The 24,534-nt window shown below is 43.1% G+C and overlaps 1 protein-coding gene across 1 annotated transcript in view; it reads left to right on the top strand.

Annotated features, from left to right (window-relative positions):
* The window catches only part of LOC119381965 (uncharacterized), a 109,430-nt gene extending 106,979 nt beyond the window's left edge, over positions 1-2,451 (top strand). The window contains exon 8 of the mRNA XM_049412955.1: positions 2,403-2,451. Coding sequence (XP_049268912.1) covers positions 2,403-2,451 — 49 coding nt within the window. The remainder of the gene's footprint in view (positions 1-2,402) is intronic.
* Positions 2,452-24,534: the final 22,083 nt, after the last annotated feature.

Raw genomic sequence — 24,534 nt, forward strand, 5'->3', positions numbered from 1 at the left:
AGTGTTAGTCCTCATTAAATTAGATTTTATAAATGGGGGTAATAAAAACCTATTATTACACAAAAGCAGCCTCGTAAAAGTCCCATGTGTATGTGCTGCATTTGCCCATATAGGAGCTCCCCATCTCCATCCAGCAGCACGGAGTTGGAACCAGGCCTTCATGCAAGTGCACTTGGGACACCACCACGTTTCGTCAGCGATGATAGGTAGGGTAGCTGTTTTAGAAATCGTTAATTGTGGTAATTTAAAGGCGCATGAATACCCCATTCTGGCCTAATGAGTTCTATATTTGCAGCCTAATGCCCATTAAAGGCCTAATTATAGCTGGACATGTTCAACGCATCAGGTCGTGTGAGCAGAGGTTGGATACGCTTGGTATATGTAGCCAGCGACGGCGGCCAACTCCTCACTTTAGAGACCAGCGCGCTCACCATGCCGCAGCGAGCAGCTTCGGAGTGGCGCATGCGCACTGTCTTTATTTAACATGTCTGCGGCTCCGCGTTTTTCGGTTGAAACATACACCATTTTCTCTTTCTTTGCTGCTCAACCCATGCCTTGGTGGATAAGCGTGCATTTTCTCGCTCTGTGCACCGTTTGGCTTAACATCGGAAGCATCTTTCCTCACAAGCATTGCTTTATATGCTCTAGGACCCAGAAAATAGCAACAGAGATTGCATCGGAAACAAAAGCGAAACATCTATGTACATACGAGAGTGCATTCCGAAGGCTTCCCAGGCGTTTCTTTTTCTCTCCTAGTCGCAGCAGTTCGCACTGTTGCTGGTCTACACGCACATGTGATGTGTAATTCCTTCGAGTTGACACAGAATGATTGTGGTCGTTAATCAGCGTTGAGTAAACCACAGCCGCACTTTTCAAACGCGCCCCATGCACTGCCATTTTGCCACTGCTGCACTCGGTGCATTGTGGTCTAATGCCAGCGCGTGAAATAGGAACACGCTTTATTTCTGCGGCGGCAGCGACAAGCACGCCAAACTCTGCCGGGAGCGGCTACACTGTGACGCCACATTATATGTTCTTTACTTTTCGCCCGCGTAGCTTAGCCATGTCGCATGTACGCGCTACGCTGGACTATATCTAGCCCTTAAACAAATCCTAAAACGCTGTACAGATAATTTTTCACTTTTTACAAGCTGTAAGTACTTCCTGCATGCAGTGTGGATATATAATTGAGGCTTATGCATGTTTCTCTAGGTAATTCTGAACACACCGTTGCGGTTGGAAATTCATTCTTGGAAGCTGAGCATTGTAGCTCATGCACTGTTTTCCATTACTAGGAATAGTACAACCTTTCACACTGTTTTTGGCATAATGCTTCCTCAAAGACATTTCTCACTGCATCACAGTAGTCAATAATTGGACAAATCCCGAGTTTGATGTAATGGTGATTGACTGTATATTTATCCCAAATACATTTGCAAGGTTTAGAAGCTCTGAAACCTTTATTCAGATATGATCATGGCGGCCGCCAGCCTGCATTCACATATGTGCGCATTACCATTTTCTTGGCAGTGTCTGGTATGTCATTTTTATTCTAGTTGAGCACATTCAATAGGCAGCCACTATGCTGGCGATCAAATGCGGTTAATTGATTTACGATTAATGTGTGTTATGTTTTTTTTTTCACCATGAACAAGGCTTCTAAAATAGTAATCTTTTCAGCCCCCAGAGCCCACAGATCACACCTGTACCTCTTCTTGACGCAGAGTAAGTGTTTTTAGTTGCTGAGTTCTTCATATCTAAAGTAGTCATTGTGCCTGCATTGTTACTGATTGATGACATGTTTGCGAAATCTAGAAGCTCGAAAAACTTTTTCAGATGTGAACAGGGAGGCTGCCAGTCTGTATTAATGTATGTGCTCATTACCATTTTCTTAGCAGTGTCTGGTGTTTCATTTTTGTTCTAATTAAGCATACTTCAACAGGCACTTGCAATCCTGGGAAGCGAATGCACAAATTGGTCCACCATTAATATAAGTATTTATTTTTTTTACCAAAGACAAGGCTTCTAAAACAGACACTTTGCAGGTACCAGAGCCAACAGATCTCACCTGTACCTCCTGTTCAAGCAGAGTACGTGTATTAAGTTGCTTATTGTGCATGCACTGTGTATTGATCGCAGACCTGCTTGCAAGACTTACAAGTTCTAAAACCTTTTTGCAGATATGAGCACGGAGATCGCCAGCCGGCATTCATGTAAGTGCTAGTTGCAGTTTTTTTGCATCGTCTAGTATACCATTATTGTTCTAATTAAGCACATTTCAACAGGGAACCACATGCACGTCTTGGATCGAGTCTGCAAATTGACGCGCCACAAATGTGAGTTATGTTTTTTTTTCTTTTTCAAACCTAAGAGCAGGTTTCTAACACAGTGATACTTTGCAGGCATCAGAGCCAAGAAAGTATGCGAGTACCTCTTGTTGAAGCTAGGTAGGTGTTCTAAGTTGTTCAATTCCTCAAAACCAATTTAAGTATTATCATTGTGCCTGCACTGTGAATTGATCGCAGACCTGCTTGCAAGACTTAGAAGTTCTAAAACCTTTTTTCAGATCTGAGCACGGAGATCGCCAGCCGGCATTCATGTAAGTGCTAGTTGCCGTTTTTTTTGCATCGTCTAGTATACCATTATTGTTCTAAATAATCCATTTCAGCAGGGCGCAACATGCACGTCGTGGATCAAGTCTGCAAATTGACACGCCCGTAATGTGAGTTACGGTTTTCTTTCTTTTTTTTTCTTTTCTACCCCCTAGGAGCAGGTTTATAACACAGTGATAATTCGCAGGCATCAGAGCCAAGAAAGCATGCGAACACCTCTTGTTGAAGCTAGGTAGGTGTTGTAAGTTGTTCAATTCCTCAAAACCAATTTAAGTAATATCATTGTGCCTGCACTGCGTATTGATCGCAGACCTGCTTGCAAGATTTAGAAGGTCTAAAATCCTTTTTCTGATATGAGCACGGAAACTGCCAGCCGGCATTCGTGTAAGTGCTAGTTACCATTTTTTTGCATCGTGTAGTATGCCATTATTGTTCTAATTAAGCACATTTCAACAGGGAACCACACGCACGTCGTGGATCGAGTCTGTAAATTGACGCACCAGTAATGTGAGTTGCGGTTTTTCTTTTTGTAGTTTGCTGATTTTTGTTATAACTGCAATAAAATCATTGTGCCTGCAGCTTTATAGAACAGAATGGCGTAATTATGAGCAAGGCCTCGCACTAGGTTCATCAGAAAATGTTTCAAAGGGATCAACCAATTCTGCCACTTATAGTTCTCATGAATTGTTTGTAGGCTCCCAGATGTCCAGAATCGTGACAGAACGTACTGCACCTTGACTCCTTCAAAGTAAGACTTTTCTGGATGTTTGTCTGTCATGTTCGTTTTAATGATAAGACACTCATATAGCTCCATATTCAATATCTCTTCGCTTGTAGCCAAAGCACGACGTTCCCACCACTGCGAGGGAGGCCTCCTGCCTTGTGTGCTCCGCAAAGTAAGTTTCAATTCAAAAGATGCACAGGCACAAACCACTTTGCAGGATCTGTTTTGAATGAATCCAATCTAGGTTATTTATCCTCTTAAAGTTATTAGGGATTTCAATAATGCATACTGAGATTACAGCAGCTTTAATTTGAAATTTATCATTTTGAACAAGTGCAGCTATAAATCTTAGGTCAAACATTAATCCCAAGTTTTTGGCCTCCTAGCATGCATTTATTGAATGCATACTGTAGATGAATCAAGTTTTTTAATTATGTTCTGAATGGAATTTTGGCAAGTGTTCTAGTTTGACACTCCTCTGTCTTAGGTCAAGAAAAAATTCTGAAAGAGTTGGAACGAATTCGACTGCAAAATGAAGCCATCATTCAAATGTTGACTTCTATAGTTCGAAGGCACACAGACCAACTTGGCAACTTTACGCTCCCGTTAAGTAGTCGGGAAGATGTTTCATCTCTTGAAGATCAACTTGCAAGTAGCATGGAGCTCAGACGAGAACTGGTGAGCATATTACTTAGTACTATAGCTGTGTGAATAGGAAAATTTTCAGTACACAGCGAATGCAAATAATAATGTTTCAGTGTGAATCGAATAATTCTTCGAATTGAGCAGTTTTGAATGTCGGCGTCCTAAAACACAAGACCAAGCACACTGCATACCAATTTATGTTTGTTATATTTGTTTTTAATCGTAAATGGTATATTTGTATTCTGGTAATATAAATGCTTGTAATGATATAATTCTAGTGCAAATGTTAGGAAGTTTCAATATTCACACACGCTTACTTAATATAGCACCGAAATTGTCACTCTTTTACTCTCTTTAGGTTAAGCGTTTGGCAGCCATTGGTGGTGTAACAACTGGTCAGGCGGTGCGAGCTCAACTGAGATTCATTTTTGAAGACTCCCTGGCCTCTCTGTATAGTTGCACTGGATGGAAAGCAAAAGAGAATTTCTCCCACCTGCACCTCTGCGATATTATTAAAGGCGAGCAATTGGTGAAAATTTTTGTTCAGGCTCCACATTTTAGAAAAGCTTCGAATGTGTCTAAGTGTATTTTATAATACCTGTGAGTTCATATCATTTCTCGCTTACGAATTCCTCAGTGGCCGTGATTGCTGTGGGCCAATTAAATGCATCATCATTCAAAACAAAGCTATTATAAATTGAAAATTTGTTTAGTTTTCAAACCTATTGCATTTTGTAGCAAGGTGAAATGGGAAATGACCAGTGAGAAGTGCAAAATGCACTTTTATACTTTGAGCTATTCAATGTGAGAATGTCAAGGTAATGCTTATATAAATGCTAAATTGTTGTCTCATGTCTGTTTTTTTATTTTATCATCGGTCAAAGAGAAACACCATCGTACCATTCAAAAACTATTTTATTACTAATTTTCATTTGTAATATGTAAAATACAAGTCTGATAAGTATATTCAGTTTAGCCTGCAATTGATGGTGCAATGGTATGTTGCGCAGGCCCAATTAGCTTAGTGGGCCTGTAAAACTGGCAAAACTTGATGTGCATATCTGCATTAGTGGCATACTTGGTGTGAGTGCATGAAAATTTTAAGAAGCTTCTATAGCACAATGGTAGCCAGCATACAAAATATGCTGAGGTAGAACTCAAGGTTAAGACAAGCAACCTCTGCACGACGACGCCAAGCTGCAGCATGTAAAGCGTTTAGTTGCTCTGTATTTGGCGTTGCGCGAAAAGCGTGTGAGCCAAAAGAAAAGAGTGGGGCGAGAAATAGATGAAGAGTGCAAACGCAGCGATTGACATTCTCCGACGCATTCAAGCGAATGCGTTCTCGATCGCGGCAGTGGTCGCCACTGCATCCGCCGAGCTTACGCAGCTCTTCCACGATCCGGGCATACACTTTACTATTCCTCTTGGCTTTGCGCAAGTCACTTAAATTGTCTTCCCAAAGCTGACTGTGTCCAGTGCGCTCGTGGAGCTGATGATTCCATTGCTGCATGCACACGTGCGCACAGGCGTCTGTTTGTTACATGGCAGCATGGCCGACAGCGCCGGGACGCGAGCCAGACGCCACTGAGGTGGAGAGTAAAAAACATTTCGCAAAAGCGTTCCGTACACATGTACTCTTTAAAATAATATATGCCTTACAAAACGCAAAATTAATAGCGTAGTCATGGTTATACACACATACCATGCGCACCTAGCACATACAGTTCTTATGTGAAAAGAAGAGATATAGGTTGACCCTCATTGTAGTACTCCATGTGAAAAAACAAGATTTGAATACTGGTTGACTGATATTTTCTTTTTTGAAGCTGACAAATTGCAACCTAGTGCACCGTTATTTACGATACTTGTCACTGCCATGGGAGCATCATCTTCATCACAAGTGCTGGCAAAGCTGTCCTTGTACGCTTTGCGAGATCCTCGGCATCCCAAGTCACCTTGTCCTCACTGCCATTGGGCACATTCAAAATGCAATACTTTTTACAGCTTGTTACAATTATTTCTGCTGGCAAGTCCTCCCACGCATTCTTGACCCTCATCAGCTGTCATACAGCGTCTCTTCAGTGTCATGGTGGCATAATCCTTCACCAACCACTCTTTCTAGAACTTTGTGACACTGTCCTTAAAGATTTGCGAACAACTACATCTAGTGGCAGCAGCTGGGTCATCATACTGCCAGGTATAACGACCAGTTCATGTTGGCCTTCTGTAGGGCGTCCTTGACGCCTGAGCAAATGTGGCCTGTGAACGAGTGTAGGATTAGCTATTTGAAGGATACTCTAATAGCTGATTACGAGCGACATTTTGAAAAAAAAACATAGACCAATATTCCAATATTTTATTAAACATGGTAGCTTGTGAAAGGAGTAAACTATTGGCCTCAAGGGCGACCACTGGAGAGGCCAGCGCTGCTGTCGCTGTGACATAGTAAACATCACGTCACTCGCCCCTGCAGTCTTCAGTGCAGCGTGCTTGTTCTCAACCCCGAGGCAGTTCATTTTCTAGCTAAGAGGTTTATTTACTACAAGATGCTGCAGTGCCGGATGCATTTGAGCGAGCCTATATGTGAATGGATTCCCAGAGAAGGCAAGCGGGTTAGGGCGAGAGAGAAAGTTGGGTGGGCAGATGAGATTAGGAAGTTTGCGGGTATAAAGTGGCAGCCGCAAGCACAGGACCGAGTTGACAGGCGGAATATGGGAGGCCTTTGTCCTGCAGTAAACTGTAGTCTGGCTGATGATGATGATAATGTGAATGAGCCCTTCCTAATGAATTGCAAAGCATGTAATATTTTTGCTCTTCACCCTGTTTTTATAATTCTTTGTTACAGAAGCGGTAAAGCTGAACCACCGCACTCGTGGTGCTTCTGACGATGAATAAGGCTTCATAACGATCTGGCTCAAGAACGCGAAGATACGGCAGGGGTGAGTGAGGCAAGCAGTGAAGAATTATTCTGGAAATGCTGAAAAATGATAGGCATAATTGCAGCGCAATGGCAAATACTCTGATGCATGCATAATTATGAGTAATAATAAGTGAACATTGATTGGCGAACAATTTTAACTTTCTGGAGGCATGTACTATCCATGGCATGTTTCTTTATATGCCTTGCAAAGACTAAGGGAACCTAAAGTTTTTATTTACAGACGACAAAGGCTATTCAGCTGGTATATACTCAAAGGTTGGAAGTACAATAAAAGCTTGTTAGTTTGACTCCCATTGATTTGCAATATCGGAAATTTTGGACGTGTTCTGGGGGTCCCAACAAGCATATGTATTGTTCAGTGGCATCAAGCTCTTTTTAACTCGGTAATGGGTCATTCCACGCCAAACGTCCCAGCCATTTGGCGACCATTTCAAATCTATTCGAATAAAATCCTGCCGATTTACTGCATTGAAAACTGGTAGAATATTTCTTAAAGAGAAAAAATTTTTTGGTCATGTGGCTGCCTTCCCAGCATTTTGTCTGGGTGTTGTTCGTCAAAAAAATTTATTTTGTAAGTACCGCTCCTTCTTTCTGTACCAAATTTGGTCTACATGTTAAGTAAAGGTGCTTGTGTAAGGTGTTTGAAACTAAGTAATATTAGGGCAATTTTTCTGCCACATACGCCTCCAAGAATTTAGCCAAAATGTGTTATGTTTCCATTTTTTTATTGCAGTACTGTACTTTGAATATCCGAGCAGTGAATAGTTACTCCAAAGAAGGTATATGTTGCGAAAAAAAAATTTTAGACCTCTCAAGTTAAACTTTACGAGGCACAACACAAGTTTCACAAAATCATAATTTTTGTCCATATTGAGACGCTATTTCCACCATGTGGTGGTCCAACTAAAAATCACCTTCATACCTCAATCTAAAGCAAATAAACAATTCTTTCCATATGGCAAGTTTTACCAATACAATTTTTGTTTTAAGGAAGAAAATAATTTTTGAAGTTTCCCATTAGCAGCTATCTTCCCATTTGGTCATACGACAGCCTCCCCCTTGAAGTTCCCCATTGCCGACATCTCTCACCATAACAATATTCATCAAGAAAATGGAAGCATACTGATATAATCGGCCATTGTTTTCGATTTCTTGATTCTTAGGATAATATGGTCAATTCTGACATTTTTTCTGGGGTCATGCAATTCAAATTAACGGGCTTTGCTGTACATATAATGTGCCTAAGGCAAAGCACACTGCCTTGGTGCGATTATGAAAGCCACTAAGGTCAAATGTAGTGAACGTGGTCATGTACTGATAGATAAGTACCGTATCTACTTGCGAAATGAACCCACCTGTATTTTAGAAAAGTTGACACCGATTTGGGGGGAGGGTTCATTACGCGGGAGAAAAAAGTCATGGTAGTTATAACAGCGAAAAATTCGCACGGCGGTTTTGCTTGTTTTGGCCCGCGAAATGCACGACGAATCGTTTTTTAACCCGAAGCTCTTGTTTCTCCCGTTATGAACGCGCACGGAGCGACGCCGAAGTGTCGTCCAGCCGGTCAGTTCACTCCAGTGCATGCTCGACCAATTTAATGTTTAAAACCAGCCGTGCAGCTAGCGTACCAGCCAAATGCGGCCTGCGCAACAGGTGTCCAACTAAGTTCACTATGACAAGCCCGACAACAAAATCGCAGCATCGGATGGCGGTGCACAAACGTTGGCAGTGCACAACGCGCCGTAGTGCAGTGGGCGACATTGCATGGCCTCTGAGATAGAGGGCGCGTGGCGTGTTTTTACGCTATAAGCAAAGAGGTTCCTTCTGCATTTGACAGATGGCGCTCTGCCGCAAAAGGCGCGACTTTTAAATTTTAATTGACATCGTCGGAGCTTGCGCTGCTCATAACTGGTCAGCATGGTTGTTAAACTATAATTTGACTTTTATTGCATCGTTATTTTGTGATATAATGGCTTGATTTAACATCGTTTCGATCGTTAATGGCACTGGCTATCACATCGAAATAAAATAAACGGGTGAATTTAAAAACTTTCTGTTTTTTTCAGGAACCAAGGTTGGGGGAGGGGGTTCATTACGCAAGTAAATACGGTATACAGTGGAACTTTGATTATACGTCCCGCAGTTTCACGACGACCCACATTTTATGGCTAATCGGTTTGGGTCCAGCAAAATCCCCATAGAAATAATGTATTAAAATACCTTGCTTATACGATGCAGTTGTACGTAGACCCCGCATCTTACGACGACATTCAGATTCCATTCGAAAAATGAAAAAAAAAAAAAAACCTTTACTTAAAACAAATGTCGACCAAATATGCACAGGTGCAAGATATGAACTTGCGTTCCCCTAGGTTGACGATTAGAAAAGTAGAAAGTCTTCTTGGAATGGAAAGTTCATTTTACTGGAAGTTCATGCACTTCTATATACGCCTCGGCCGCATGCATACGTATCTGAGGTCGTTACCTCGTCCACCTCATTCCACACAGAGTAGCTTCAGCCGGCCAAAAAGCTGATATTTTCACGTTTTCCGTCTGTGGAAACTTTTCCTGGTGGACATACAGCTGATCTCCTGCCTTGTCGCGCTCGTGGTCCCAGGCTTGTGCAGCTGTTTTCACCGTGCAGAATTACTTTCACTTGGCTTCAATATTCTTAATAACAGCGGGACATCACTAGTTACGCTTCAGTAGGCAACAAATTACAACGTGCACAGCTCAGTCGCGCATGAAGACATTCTCCGCATACTCGTGATCCGTCGCCATCACGGTGGTCGCCATTATGTGATAGCAATGACACTGTGTCTGACTCTTGTTACGGGAGGCCATCGGCAACGCAGTTTCGTTTTCATGTCCAGGCAGTTTTCGAACTATATTCATCGGTAGAAAGATGCGCATTGGATTCAGTTATTTTTTTTTTTAAGTTAATAATCAAGATTCACTCGCACCTCCTTCAACTAAGTAACACTGCTATTAGCTGCCGCTGGCAAGAATTATTTAATCTACCTTCCTAGCAGAGGTACAAGGTCGTGCCGTGGGCCTATTCAGGTGTCCTTACCCGTTTTTTGGGCAAGGCTGAGTGTCACTGCCTATATTCTTAGTTTTTTTATTAGACACCCGTATTATACGATGGTTTTACGTAGTCCCCTGAAAGTCGTATAATCGGGGTTCCACTGTACTTTGCAAAATTTTTTTACGTGATTGAAGGGACACCGAAGTGAAACAACAAATAAGTTTAGATTGATGAATTATACTCTGAGAATGTTATTGTTGCTAATTTCACTTTCATGGGTTTATTAAATTAAAGAAACAATGAAGGTCGGTGGTTCATTTTTAAATTTCCTACAAAAATCTGAAATTCATCAGAAGGTGGATTTAAAAGCCTTTCTTTGTGTATTAGTGACATTGGCTTGATGAAATTTTCTGAACCTTAGTATGCCGAGTCTCTGGCATGCCCAGTGGACAATGCATTTTACTGATATGTAACAACATTGGCACTAGTGGGCGCAGCCAAAATTTATGACGTCATGGGGATCGGTGTGGAAACCTCTGTGCGGCATCGCCTCACACATTTATTTAATGTGTATTCCGACTAACCAAGTGTCTTCACGTGGCAAGTGAGGTGATTTTGTTGTTGTGAAAGAGTGATTTACTTATTCCTTTTAGTGTCCCTTTAAAAGGTAGCTTCAACTCTGGAAAAAATTCATTTCTGGCTTCATAAGACTGACTATATAGAAAAAATGCAATGTTTCAGGCTGATTTCTCTATGCCTCAAATTTTGTGCTTGCGCAAAGTATCACGGTGTTCATTGTCTACATATATTGCTGAAACTAAGTTTTCTAAGAGGTGTGCCTCTGTTAATGAATTGTTTTAAATGTGTTGGCTGTCTTTCCAGTAAGAGGGCTGGCTAAGCTGTGTGGCCCACCCAAGAACCAGAAAGTGTCTTCCAGTTTGCTATCCAGCGACGTTTTTTTTTTTAACAGCCACCAGAGCTCAAGGAGTCATGGTCGACACTTGGTGGGAATGTCCCTTAAATCTAAGTAACTCATCAGACATTTTTTAAAAATAATATTGCTTCTTCTACATGGATGTTGGTGTGCTGCCTACTGCTGTACTACAGAATGCTGATAAACAAAGGTCAAGATCCATTGGCTGCAATGCTGACTTTTTGATGAGACTAGCACCATACACAAAATTGGCAGTTTTTCACTTGGCTTGCCACACCCCCGTGCATAAAAAAAGCTATTGATATTCTCGTGCTTTCACAAATTTACTGTTACTTTTATACTTATTAGTACATTGAAATAGCAGTGTTCTTGTTAAATTCTTTGTAATTTTAACATTATATGTGTTTTATTGTGTCTAGTGTATTCCTTTACAGGAAAAAGTTGCGCTAATAAAGAAAGGACACCACAAAGAAGGAACACTTGCAAACTACCAACTGTTCTATTGACTGTAGATCGTCGGTTAAATAGGGAAACCGAACATAGCTGCGCTGACGCGCCAAGGAACCTCACATGCTAGCGCACCTTATTCATCTTAAAGGACACTTTTGCACCATAGAGCAATATCGAGGCCTCATTTACACAGCTATCACTTTTCATGTTAATGAAGAACGCTTCCAAAACCTCACGAGCACACGTGTTTCTGCTATGACCCAGTATCTTAGCAGAAACACGTGTGCTCGTGAGGTTTAGGAAGCATTCTTCATTAACATGAAGAGTGACAGCTGTGTAAGTGAGGCCTCGATATCGCTCTACGGTGCAGAAGTGTTCTTTTTTTATGAATAAGGTGCGTGATGTTCCTTGGTGCATCTGTGCAGCTTTGTTCGGTTTCCCTATTTAACCGATGATCTACAGTTAATAAAACAGTTGGTAGTTTGTGCTCGACCTGTTTAGGTGTTCCTTCTTTGTGGTGTCTTTTCTTAATTAACGCAATTTTTTCCTGTAAAGAATGAACCAACTAGCCCCTCCAGATGTCCTGAGTGTATTCCTAGTCACAAGTTTAATACTGGTATAAATAAAACTCATCATATGCCTTCAGGGTGCCGAAAAGCAAGCGGGACTATGCACGGCCTTAAATTGTAGTGTCATTTGACGTCATGGAAACGCTTACTGGATCTGCGGGTGGGTATATTTGTGTGAGTTGGGATCCGCATTCTTTAAAGAGAGGCTTCTGTTCTACTGAACAGCTTTGGAAGGAACTTATTGTGCAAAGAACCTTGGCTCTTTACATATCAATTGGTTGGGAGGAGCCTGTCTGTGTCACTTTTTTTAAAGTGTGCATGCGCGTGGAAAGTAGCAACCGTGGCAATAACCCTCTCAGTGTTGTAGTGCTTAGATAAAGTGCTCACAAAGCATCTTTGCAGAGCAGTGTGTGTGTCAGAATATTTTTTTCTGCTTTGCATGACTGAGAGTCAGAAAAAATACTTTTGTCAGACCTAGTCATTTTCAAACAGTGATCATTTCATATTTTTGTCATGTAGACTTTTATCAGACCTAGTCATTTTGAAACTGTGATCATTTAATTTTTTTTTGTCATGTTTAGCATTTCATGTTACTAAGAGTGCAGTTTGCAATTGAAGATGAGCTCTAGCACATAACATTCATTTTTATTTGTGATCTGCTCCTAAAGCCAAACAGAAGCCATATATATAAACTGTTGCTTGCTTGCCGGCCAAAGAGAAAGCATCTTACGGCATTCTTTGAATAATGTGCCTAAGATGTCTTGGATAGCTTACTTGTGACTGCCCTTTTTGCCCATCAAGCTGCTTCGAGTGTAGCAACTTTTTGCCTAATATAAACATTTGTCACTTAGATAAGCATTTGATTTTAACCTGTGCGATTGTTCTTTTGTGCAATGTTTGAACATATGTTTCTGCAGCCACCATTTGTATTGTTCTTGCCTCTGTTGAGGCTGTTATCTGTATTTATGTACCTGATTTTAAACTGTGCATCTTCTGTTAAAGATTATTGAACATGCACTGACCTTACTGCCAATATTTGTGTAGCCCAGGCTTTTATATAAGCATTTCTCACTTGAATAAGCAAGCAAGCTCATAATTTAAACTGTGTCATTATTCATTTGTGCAATGTTTTAGCATAGGTTTTCACTGCTACTATTTACAAAGTTTGTTCTGAGGAAACTGATACCTGTTCCACAATTTCTGCCTTTGCTCTGTGTCTTGTTCATTATTAATTTCTGTGATACTGTTGTCAGTTCGGAATTTATTATAGGAACACCATTTGTGCCTTGATTTCTTCTGATTGCCAGTTTTGAGCATCTATCGTGTGTGAACCATGAACATTTGAGATACAGCTTTGTAGCCAGTAAACATAAATATGTTTTTGCTAACTGGCTGCTTAAGTCTTATCACTTTTTATGATAGTCGGCATACCAGATTATTACAATATGTATAAGCATAGGCAGCTGTGCTCTCCACAAATCATTTTCCTTCTGTGAACAGTGGCCCCACGAGACCTGCGTGTTTTTCATGGCTGTTCTTTTAATTTCACTCGTGATGTAATAAAAACATTTTGGCTGAACTTCCGCCTCCTGCATCATTCATGTGCGAATAACGAGCCGGCGGCCGCTCGTCCTCCTCTCCCGAATACGTACCAGAGAAAGAGAGCATATTCGGGGAAGCGGGACGAGAAAGCTGGCAAAATGGGAAAGGGAAACAAGGTGAGGGAGGAGGGTATAAAAATAAAAAGAAAACACATTGGGAAAGGGAACGAAGGTCAGTGAGAAAGGGCAAAAAAAAGAAAGAAAAGTGGGGATTACAATACAGATTGTAGAAGGTTTCTGTCTCTACTTTTCAAGGCCTGCTAGGGTCATCAAGTATCTCCTTAGAAGAACGGATTTTTGTCATCTTATAAGAGACTGATTATAGAACTTCCTCTTATATTCTCCAGGCCGGACATTAGCAAAGATATACGACCGCTCCAGTCGGATGAACGGATTTTAAGCGCACGTTAGAAGACGTTCATTTGGGATTGGCAAATCCGATTCGTAGCAGCTATATATCGCTTTTGTGCTAGCTGGGCACACACACACAACACACACACACACACACACACACACACACACCCAACACACACACACCACACACACACACACACACACAACACACACACACACACACACACACACAACACACACACCACACACACACACACACACACACACACACACACACACACACACAACACACATCACACACACACATTATAACTGAAGTTATCTTTTCGTCCACATTACTTTCTTCACATTTATATCCTAATTATCGCAAATAAAATCATCCCTATACCTTCCTTGGCATTATTGTCTATTCTCATTGATATTGTTCTAACAAGAAAAATGAGCCCTTAAAAGTATCTTCATTTCCTTATATATATATATATATATATATATATATAATATATATATATATATATATATATATAGAGAGAGAGAGAGAGAGAAAGAGGGAGCGAGAGAGTACGAAGGCATAAATGCCAGCAGTCTTAAACACATACGAGCATGCAGTTGGCTTAGACCTTGTTAACCACGGGGCATGACATTATCCTGCTAGTAAAAAAGGTTAGGATAAAGTTGTAATATGGGTGGTATTCTGCTGAGTGTATCACCCTTGTTTTCTGGTTAATGCGCGGGCAAGTACATATATAGAAACAATATTGCAACAGCTCAGTTACATCGTCGGTAATAAATCAACCAGTCATTCAACTCACGATAGTGCATCCCGCGACCACTCAGACTCCTGCAAACTAACTCCTACCTAAATCCGGCGTCCCTTAATAGCATATATCCGGAAATTTACCCGAATAGCTCTTGCGCAGCCTGTGGCGAGGCTGCTACTTTATCTCACATGCTCTGGGAGTGCAGGTCGTTGGGCCCGAAGTTCACCAAAGAAGAGTGGGACGCGCTCCTGCGAAGTCCGGTCTATGAGGACCAAATCCTGGCCGTCCAGTGCGCAAGTGATCGGGCCGGCAGGCTAGACCTGTCGGTCCCGTCGTGGGATTATCCGGGTGCGCGATTAATCGCGTTTTGCTGGACCAAGTAAACGTTTATTCACTCACTCACTCACTCACTCACTCACTCACTCACTCACTCACTCACTCACTCACTCACTCACTCACTCACTGTCACGTGGTCGTGACGGTGAAGAACACGAGCTGAAGCAGGTAAATATAAGACTTGTGCCCATGACAGGAAGCGACACACTCAGTGCGACGATAGCGTCGGGCACCATCGTCAGTAATCTGGTCGTCCGTGAAACGCGTCGGCTTTTATACATGCTTGATAAAGCCTTCCAACGTTATCGTTAGCGCTCGCGTTAGCTCCAGGACAAACTCCTAAAGTTAAGTATGCATCTCCAGAAAGTGCAACAGTAGAGGAGAAAAACGCTTACGCCTACGGATTTTTTTGGAAGTGATAAGCACCCCTCGAAATCTTTTAGAAAAATCAATATCTATAAATTTTCTGCAAAGAAAACAAGCATTCTTTAAAGATCTTCATCAAGTGATTTCGCTCTGCAAATCATTGTTACTTACTACACTCGTTGATTTGTAACCCTTGCAAATTTATGTGTATGCCAGGTGAACCAGCTATAGATAACTTGGTGTGTTTTCTTTGTTCTAAATTTACATGGAGTCACCATGACCGGCGTGCCATGGCAGGCATGATATAACACTCCAGAGGGAAAGCTCTCCTTTATGTCAAATGTTTAATTTACAAATCTCTTACGCTTCTACATGTAAATTTACGTTATACTGTTTTTCCTAGAAATACAAGGCAAATATGTTCAAGTTCTTCCCGCAATCAGCCACCACAGGCGTCCAGCGTGCTTGGAGTGCTCCCTGTTCATGAGCGCTTGCAATTCATGGAAAGGAAGTACTTGCAAGTTCCGGCTAAAGAAGGATGTGACTTTGCGGAAAAGAGCGCTGTTTAAAACCGCACGTTTTCACGCATTAAGGTGAAATACACGCGCAGCTTCTACGTACCAAACCTATTTAACGAGCTTGATGATTCCCTCTGCTGTATAAACAACGAGAATGAAATGATGATGAAGCGTTTAAAAACTGCTGTGCGCCAGAAACTGCTTTATATGAACTACTGGAATTTTTGTAGCATGAAATGTTTCATGCTGGGGACCACCAACACTTCATTGACGTATTTCCATCAGAGATATGACAATGGTAAAATGCACGCTAACAGATGAGAAGAAAGAAACTAGAAGAAGAAAGTTCCGCCGCCCGGAATCGAACCGACGCCCTCTTGGTCCCCGACGATAGGAGCCCGGCGCTCTACCGACTATTCCACCGACGCGCATGAGCACGGTTTCACAAACGCGCCCTTACATCTCTCCCGTACTATCTCTCTCACGCTGAGTTCTGTTGGCGGGGCTAATCGGGGCGGGCGGTGCCGCCACCTGTGAGCAGTGATGTGAAGTACTGCGTCATCACACTGGCGAGCGCCGATAGAGAGCGATTTCGCGACGACGCAGTCGTCGCGAAATCGCTTTCTATCGGTCGATGCCAGCGAGGAGAGCTGGCCGTGCTAGCATCGTGGAGTCGACTTAGACGAAGTAATGTTCTTTGCCTTTCACTTCGTGTTAGCGTGCGACGGCTCGTTGTCGGGGTAGTGCAGCTTCCACATGCACCAACGGTGTTTCTCCATAGCCTACTGTTTCCAGTATGATAGCACCGACTAATAGAACTGCTGCAATCATCATCATCATCAGCCTGTCTACGCCCACTGCAGGGCAAAGGCCTCTCCCATGTTCCGCCAATCAACCCGGTCCTGTGCTTTCTGCTGCCACGTTATATCTGCAAACTTCTTAATCTCATCTACCCACCTAATTTTTTGTCTCCCCCTCACGCGTTTGCCATCTCTTGGAATCCAGTCATTTACCCTTAATGACCACCGGTTATCCTGCCGACGTGCTACGTGGCCGGCCCATATCCATTTCTTCTTCTTAATTTCAACTATGATATCCTTAACCCCCGCTTGTTCCCCTGACCCACTCTGCTTTCCTTCCTGTCTCTAAGGGTTACACCTATCATTTTCCTTTCCATCGCTCGCTGCGTCGTCCTCAATTTAAGTTGAACCCTCTTTGTAAGTCTCCAGGTTTCTGCTCCGTAGGTAAGTACCGGTAAGATGCAGCTGTTATATACCTTCCTCTTGAGAGATAGTGGTAGACTACCATTAATGATTTGATAGTGCTTGCCGAATGAGCCCATCCCATCCTTATTCTTCTAGTTTATTTCACTCTCATGGTTCGGCTCCGCGGTTACTACCTGTCCTAAGGTAGACCTACTCCTTTACAACTTCCAGCGTCTCGCCACCTATCGCAAAGCGCTGTTCTCTGCCAAGATTGTTCCACATTACTTTAGTTTTATGCATATTAATTTTCAGACCTACTCTTCTACTTTCCGTATCCAGTTCAGTAATCATGAGCTGTAATTCGTCTCCCGCGTTACTCATCAATGCAATGTCATCAGCGAATCGCAGGTTACTGAGATACTCTCCATTAACTCTTATCCCTAATTCTTCCCAATCTAGGGCCCTGAAAACCTCCTGTAAACACGCGGTGAATAGCATTGGAGAGATCGTGTCTCCCTGTCGTACGCCCTTCTTTATTGGGATTCTGTCGCTTTCTTATGAAGGACTATAGTGGCTGTGGATGCGCTGTAGATGTCTTCCATTATGTTTATATAGGCTTCGTCGATGCCCTGATTCCGCAGTGCTTGCATGACTGCTGATGTCTCACCGAATCAAATGCCTTCTCGTAATCTATGAAGGCTATGTATAGGGGTTGGTTGTATTCCGCGCATTCTCTATCACCTGATTGATAGTATGAATATGGTCTATTGTTGAGAAGCCTGTACGAAATCCTGCCTGGTCCCTTGGTTGATTAAACTCTAATGTCGTATTAATTCTGTTAGCAATTACTTTTGTGAATAGCTTGTAGACAACGGACAGTAAGCTGATGGGCCTGTAATTTTTCAGGTCCTTGACGTCCCCTTTCTTATGGATCAAGATGATGTTGGCATTCTTCCAAGATTCTGGTATCCTCCCTGTCGAGAGACACTTCGTATACAGGGTGGCCAGTTTCTCTAACATAATCTCTCCACCGTCTTTCAACAGGTCTGATGTTACCTGATCCTCACCAGCGGCTTTGCCTCTTTGCATTCCCTTTAGGGCTTTCTTTACTTCTCCTGTTAATACTGGTGGGATGTCAGATTCCTCTGGGATATTACTGCTTCTTACATTATCATCCTGACTGTCTCGGCTGCTGTACAGATCTCTGTAGAACTCTTCCGCTACCTCAACTATTCTATCCATATTGGTTGCGACCTTGCCATCCTTGTCCCTTAATGCATACATCTGATTTTTGCCTATGCACAACTGCTGCAATAAGCGCCTCCAAAAGGCAGCGATGTCGACGGGCGAGACAAAAGCCAGCGGACGTGGAACGCCTTAAGGTGTTCGCGGCTCAAGCTACGAATATCTGCCTCCCGTGTTGCTGAAGCGCAGTCTTGCAGTGCATGCATGAGCACAGGCGTAGCTTACACTATTACTCGGGAGCGCACATCATGCCGTGACTCTCCTCAATTCACGACGCTTTGAAGAAGTGCATATCGATTGTTTGTTACTTGCTTGTTGATGCCATCTATGCGCGGGATTCACGATATGCTGTGTCCAGGTATACGTTAACAACTTCAGCTACCACAGCTACCAATCATGATCATGGCCGGTGGTAGTCGCGATGCAGATGTGCCACTTGGCGTAAACGTGGGCGCATCCACGTCAAACAGTGCTATAGCTGCCAAACATCAATCGTCACATAATACAAGTCCTCACAGATCAATACACAATAAACCATCAACTACTTCTGTGAAGACACGTTTCACTTTCGTGTTATACCGAATCCTATGACAGAGGGATCAGCCATGTTTTTTTTATATATTTCCGAGGAAAACTGTTGGTTGTAATGGGACTAGCTTGATTTTTGTAGCGTGAGCTGCTCTGGCCGAGGTTGAGAAGTTTCGTGTGGCTCCTGGAGAGCCGTGCTGCGTATGCGCGAGGAGCAGTGATGTCACACGGCGCACAGCTGGCGCGCCTTGCCGGTCTGCGCATTCCAGAGGAGTGACGTCATATTCGCGGCTGACGCACTTCGCGGCGGCGCGTGCCCAGCTGTGTGCGCCTCCGTTGCGCAGCAGCCAAGTCTGACGCTGCGCTGGAGCCGCTTGATAGCGCCTCTCATTTTGTGGGCATCCGCAGAGGTATCAGAGGGGGTATACATATAGCGAGGCGTTTGCCAGTGTGGTATCGCCATAGAGAAGAAGAGCGAAATTGCTGCTCAACGGCGTAGAAGAGCGGAGAGGCCTAATTCATGGGATCCCAGAGTAGTTGCCTGGCAATTAGCGGTTGAGCATAGGAAGAACGAACAGAAGAAGGCTAAACGTGCTGCCTCGCCTCGAGGCTGAGCGACGTGCCCGACCATCTCAGCAGCAGCAACAAGACGCCGTCGATGACGTCAAGGCTCGCCGATTGACTGACTATAGGGTGAAACTTAGCGAAAGCGCCAGTGCGGCTCGGACCTTCGAGACGGACTTCGTAAACAATCCGTTTGGATACGTGTGCGAAGTGTGGGATAGACTGTGGCACGTGAAAGACTTCACGCCGATGAGAAGTGCCATGCGTGAAACGCTGAGATTAGCGGCGCCGCCTGAGTGGGGTGAAACCGTGGCGCTGGTTTGTTCAACGTGCAAGAACTTTCTCGTTAAGGAGAAGATTCCACTCTTTAGCGTTATCAATGGGTATCGTTACCCGCTCATGCCACCAGGTATACCAGTTCTGAACAATGTGGCCGAACGTTTACTTTCGCCACAGAATCCATTCGTTCAGATACCACCGAGTCGTCTTTGTGGCAATAGAGAAGCAACCTGACGTTGAGCAAAAATAAATATGCATGTGTCACACAATGCGTATACCGTGTCTGTGTCATTGAAGCAGCAGTAAGCATAATAATCGAGCTAATCCTAGACAACCAGGAGAGGTAAGAATAATCAGCAGAACCTTAGATCACATATATCCTGGCTTAGCCGAGCTAAGCCTCTGCTAAATTTTTTATGCTCACTTGGTTGCTGCCGAGCAAGTTTTTTTTTTGTTTTTCAGTTGGATTATCTTTAGTTAGTTTCTTCTAAATGCGTCACCGCATATCTACAATGTGTTTAGGCGGATTATACGCATTACATGTGTGTTGAATCTACACTCTTAAGATTATGTTGTATTGCATCGGAATAGATGAGTTGGTTCTGTTTACTATTTTTAAAGCCCGACAGCCATGCCCACTCAATTATCCCACGGCGTCGAAGCACTTGCTGACAAACGACTTGGTGATGCCCAAGCTGGCAACTGAGACTTACGAGCCTTAGAAGGTCGCGAAACCAGCTCCGCTATATATATATATATATATATATATATATATATATATATATATATATAATATATATATATATATATATATATATATATATATATATATATATATATATATATATATAAACAATGAAGTGCTAACAAAGGACCCGGAAGTAAAAGTTCAAAAAATCAAGCACGTAGGAAAAATTCTTCTGTAAAGGACTGACGTTTCGGCCGCGGGACCGGCCTTCGTCGGAGGCCGGTCCCGCGGCCGAAACGTCAGTCCTGTACAGAAGAATTTTTCCTACGTGCTTGATTTTTTTGAACTATATATATATATATATATATATATATATATATATATATATATATATATATATATATATATATATATATATATATATATATATATATATATATATATATTGCAAACACGCGCATCGAGTTCAGTATATCGTCCACGATCAACAGAGCCAAATGCGGCAGCGCTATGCACCGAGGACGTGTCGCATTATCAAAGAAAAAAGAAAAAGAACAAGAAAAAAAGAAAGCTCGTGCTGTTGTGCGGGTCTTTCAGTATCCACAGCGTTCATCGTGACGTCACCAGGAGAATCTGGACATGTCAGCAGCAGCACGAACATGTTTATCTGGCTGCAGGTTCACGCGCTCCCTGCTTTTCCCCCTTGCAAGGCGAGGAGGAACACTCGGTCTCTCTTTCACTATCCATATGGTTCCTTGCGCTTCTGTGTGAATTAGGAGAGACGAGACAACGAACGGAGCGTGGCAAAGGAAAGAGCGAAACGAGCGAGAACCGCATTTCATTCCGCCTTTCTCACGATACCGCGGCGCGTGAGCCCTTCCCCTGGCGCTAGAAAGGCGCGAAACGTCTCTCCATCTCGGAGTCTTTCGTTCAGGCGCTACCGGTTGTACCGGCCCCTACCAAAGGCCTACCAAAAGGGAAGAGGTCAGCGAAGGAAAATGAACACGGCTGATTATCTCATGCGTGTAACTCCGCTATTACGACACCATTTCGAAAAATCCGCGCGGATAAGTGTTCATTGTAGACTTGTGCACAACGGCAGCACTACAATTAAATTTCGACCCCTGGATCGAAATTGCAATGCTAGACTAAAATGTTCGCGTTCTGACGCATATTACAATCAATGCATCACACATCTAAGGAATTCTCGGCAGCTTGAAAATATAATTTTTCGAAGTGCAGATAGGTGGGTAGAGTTAACGTAGTGGTGACGGGGCTTTAAGCTTGGTCACTTACGTGGCTCGCGCTATTCATAGTTTGGCTTATGCTCTTGCCATCCACGGTAAAGCACACAGGAATTCAGGGAGAGCTGAATAGAGCTCTCCCTGAATGTGGTAGATGAGATTAAGAAGTTTGCAGGTATAACGTGGCAGCAGAAAGCACAGGACCGGGTTGATTGGCGGAACATGGGAGAGGCCTTTGACCTGCAGTGGGCGTAGACAGGCTGATGATGATGATGATGAATAGAGCTCTCCCATAGTCGAATGCTTAGTAAAATAAGTCATTCAGATTTTGTTCTATATAACTCGGCTAGAAACAGGGTGTCGGAACGAAATGTTTTTCGTTTCGGTTTTAGTTTCGTTCCACCGAAAAAAGTTCCGTTCTGTTTCTGTTCCGGATCGAAAAAAAATATGTTCTGTAACGGTTCGTAACGGTTGTTTTTGTATACAAAAATCTGAAGTAACGGTAATCATAAAAAACATTGGATTTGCGATGTAGTTACTTGCCCTCCTCTTAAGAAAGTGGGACAAATGTAAAACACGTTCTTCAGAGGAGTGGAAGTAACTGTACCACCAATTCCTGCCAACTAGCACAAACCAGCATTAATTTCAAAGCCATAGTATTTATTTTCTCCAAAGACAAATACGAATTTTTTTAGTGGGCTCATTGCTTTGTGTCAAGGGAGTGAGCACGATCTCAGAAGCAGCACGTCATTAAGTGTACTCTCTGATGTGCAAGACCGCTGTTCTGATAAATAGATAGCCAGGCCTGCGCGGAACACACAGCACAGTCACAGCGAAAGCTGGAAGAGCGGACTTTGTAGAGCCCATTGTAGAGTCTCTTCGGGCAACTAAACAAGTACACATGCAAGGTACCCACTGCGCCATAAATCATCACAATTTTTCTGAAGTAGCGGAGTTCGCACTATGCCATTTTTCGTCATTCTTCGGAGAATCGTGGTACCCGCTACACATTTGTAAGGCATTATGAGCACTTTGTGCTGTGACTGATGATGATGAAGTGTTACGGCTGGGCACTTTGCAGTGGGTGGGAAGCAGTGTTTCGGAATGGGCGCCTCCGTTCCATTCCATTCCGGGGAATTAGAACTTGCCGCAATTCCATTCCTTTCAATTCCTTGGACTGAAAATTACAGCATATCCACGGGTGAATGATGAAGAGCTTGGGCGAAGCTCCTGAAGCAGTCATGGTTACACCGTGAAATGTTCAGTGGTTTCGCCCAGCAGTAATCAAAGCGATACGCTGCTTTGATTACTGCACGCCATCTAGCGCGCAGGGTGCCGCTGCTTCTTTTTTCTATTATTTTTTGCACACATATTGCACACATCTCTATGGGACAGCGCCATCTAGTGTACCGTCACCCAACTACAGTTTGCATGCATCTCTATGGGACAGCGCCATCTGTTGAATGATACGGGAGACGCGACGCCGGAGACACGCCGCATGGAGCGACGACCGACCAGGTGATGCTATAAGGAGCTTCGCCTTAAAAAAACTTAGCCCATTCGGACTCTGGGAATGGCCGGGCAGCTCAATTCCATTCCTGCAATTCTTCAACGTAGGAAAGCCATCTTCACAGTTTTATCGAGTTAAGAATGAACGCCCCATAAAGCTGATGTCATCAAATGCATTAAGAACTGCAAAAGTACGCAAAACACGTTACCAAGGTCGAGGGATAGTAGCTTGGTGACGTATCTCGTGCAGTACAACCACCATACTAATTCGCATAGGGCCAGCTCTCCTGCTACTTATAGCATTTGCATGGTCAGCGTGTTTGAACGAATGGTGATGTTTTAATATTGTTTAAGCTTAAATGTGTTAATGCTAAAATGACGACATAGCGTGTTTTTTTGCTGTAAAAGTAGTATTCAAGAAAACTAAGCAGTTTTGCCACGCGTCTGGAACGGTCGTGAATATCGAGAAAACTAAGATTTGGTTAATGGGGAACAAAACCATCTAGATCTGCTGGTACTATTTGGAACAGTGCACCGCTCGGGCACTTTGTGCCTTTGCATCGAATGCGGAACGCTGGGTCGCACTGCTCGTCAGCACTCACGCTTGTCTAGCGCGCCTCGCAAGCATGGATGGGGTGAGGAGAACTTTCTGTGTTCGCCTGTGCGCAGGTATGCAATGTCTTCCTTGTCGCAAAGTTTATTTACGTGTGTCAGGTACTAAACTGCTCGTGAGATAAAGATCAGGCTGTGCATAGAGTATTCGCCATTTTCGTTGGGGGGGAGGGGGGTGTATCAATGGGAACCATCGCGCAGAAATAATTTTTCTCTCTTCTGTATACGCTGGGATAATACATTTGTTTGTATACTAACTTATGCCTCCGTTGGTAGTGGGCGCTTTGCTTATAAATGTACCGTGCTTGTAATTAGCCAAGCCATTTCAAAAATACTGCTTTATTGTTAATTTTGAGGCTCTGACTTAGTAATGTTTGAAGTTTGAAAAACAGGACGTAGACGAAAACGTGCTCTTCTTTCGGAAAAAGACGTAATTCTATTCTCATTCCATTCCGTGCAAAAGGTGCTTAATTCCATTCTCATTATATTCCTCCAAGCGTTGTCCCCGTTCCATTCCGGGGTCGCGAAAATGTGGAGTTATTAAGGAGTCATTCCGATTCTGGTGGGGCAACTCCGCTACACTGGAGGGAAGCATTAAAGCACATACTCTTTGCGCTATTAGCATTGTCTGATGATTGGATGTTATTTTCCTTTTCTGCCGCGCTATATTACATATGTTAACGCGATTCCTTGCCCGACATGACGCCTGTATAGAGTATTTTTGCGAAGGAGTTACAAGCACCAGCGAGGCACTCTGGTGTAAGTCCCGACTTCCACACACAGGGCGCAGTTAAAACCACATCCGATCCTAGAAATTTGTTTCT

This window comes from Rhipicephalus sanguineus, chromosome 2 (assembly GCF_013339695.2).
Source record: "Rhipicephalus sanguineus isolate Rsan-2018 chromosome 2, BIME_Rsan_1.4, whole genome shotgun sequence".
Taxonomy (NCBI): Eukaryota; Metazoa; Arthropoda; class Arachnida; order Ixodida; family Ixodidae; genus Rhipicephalus; species Rhipicephalus sanguineus.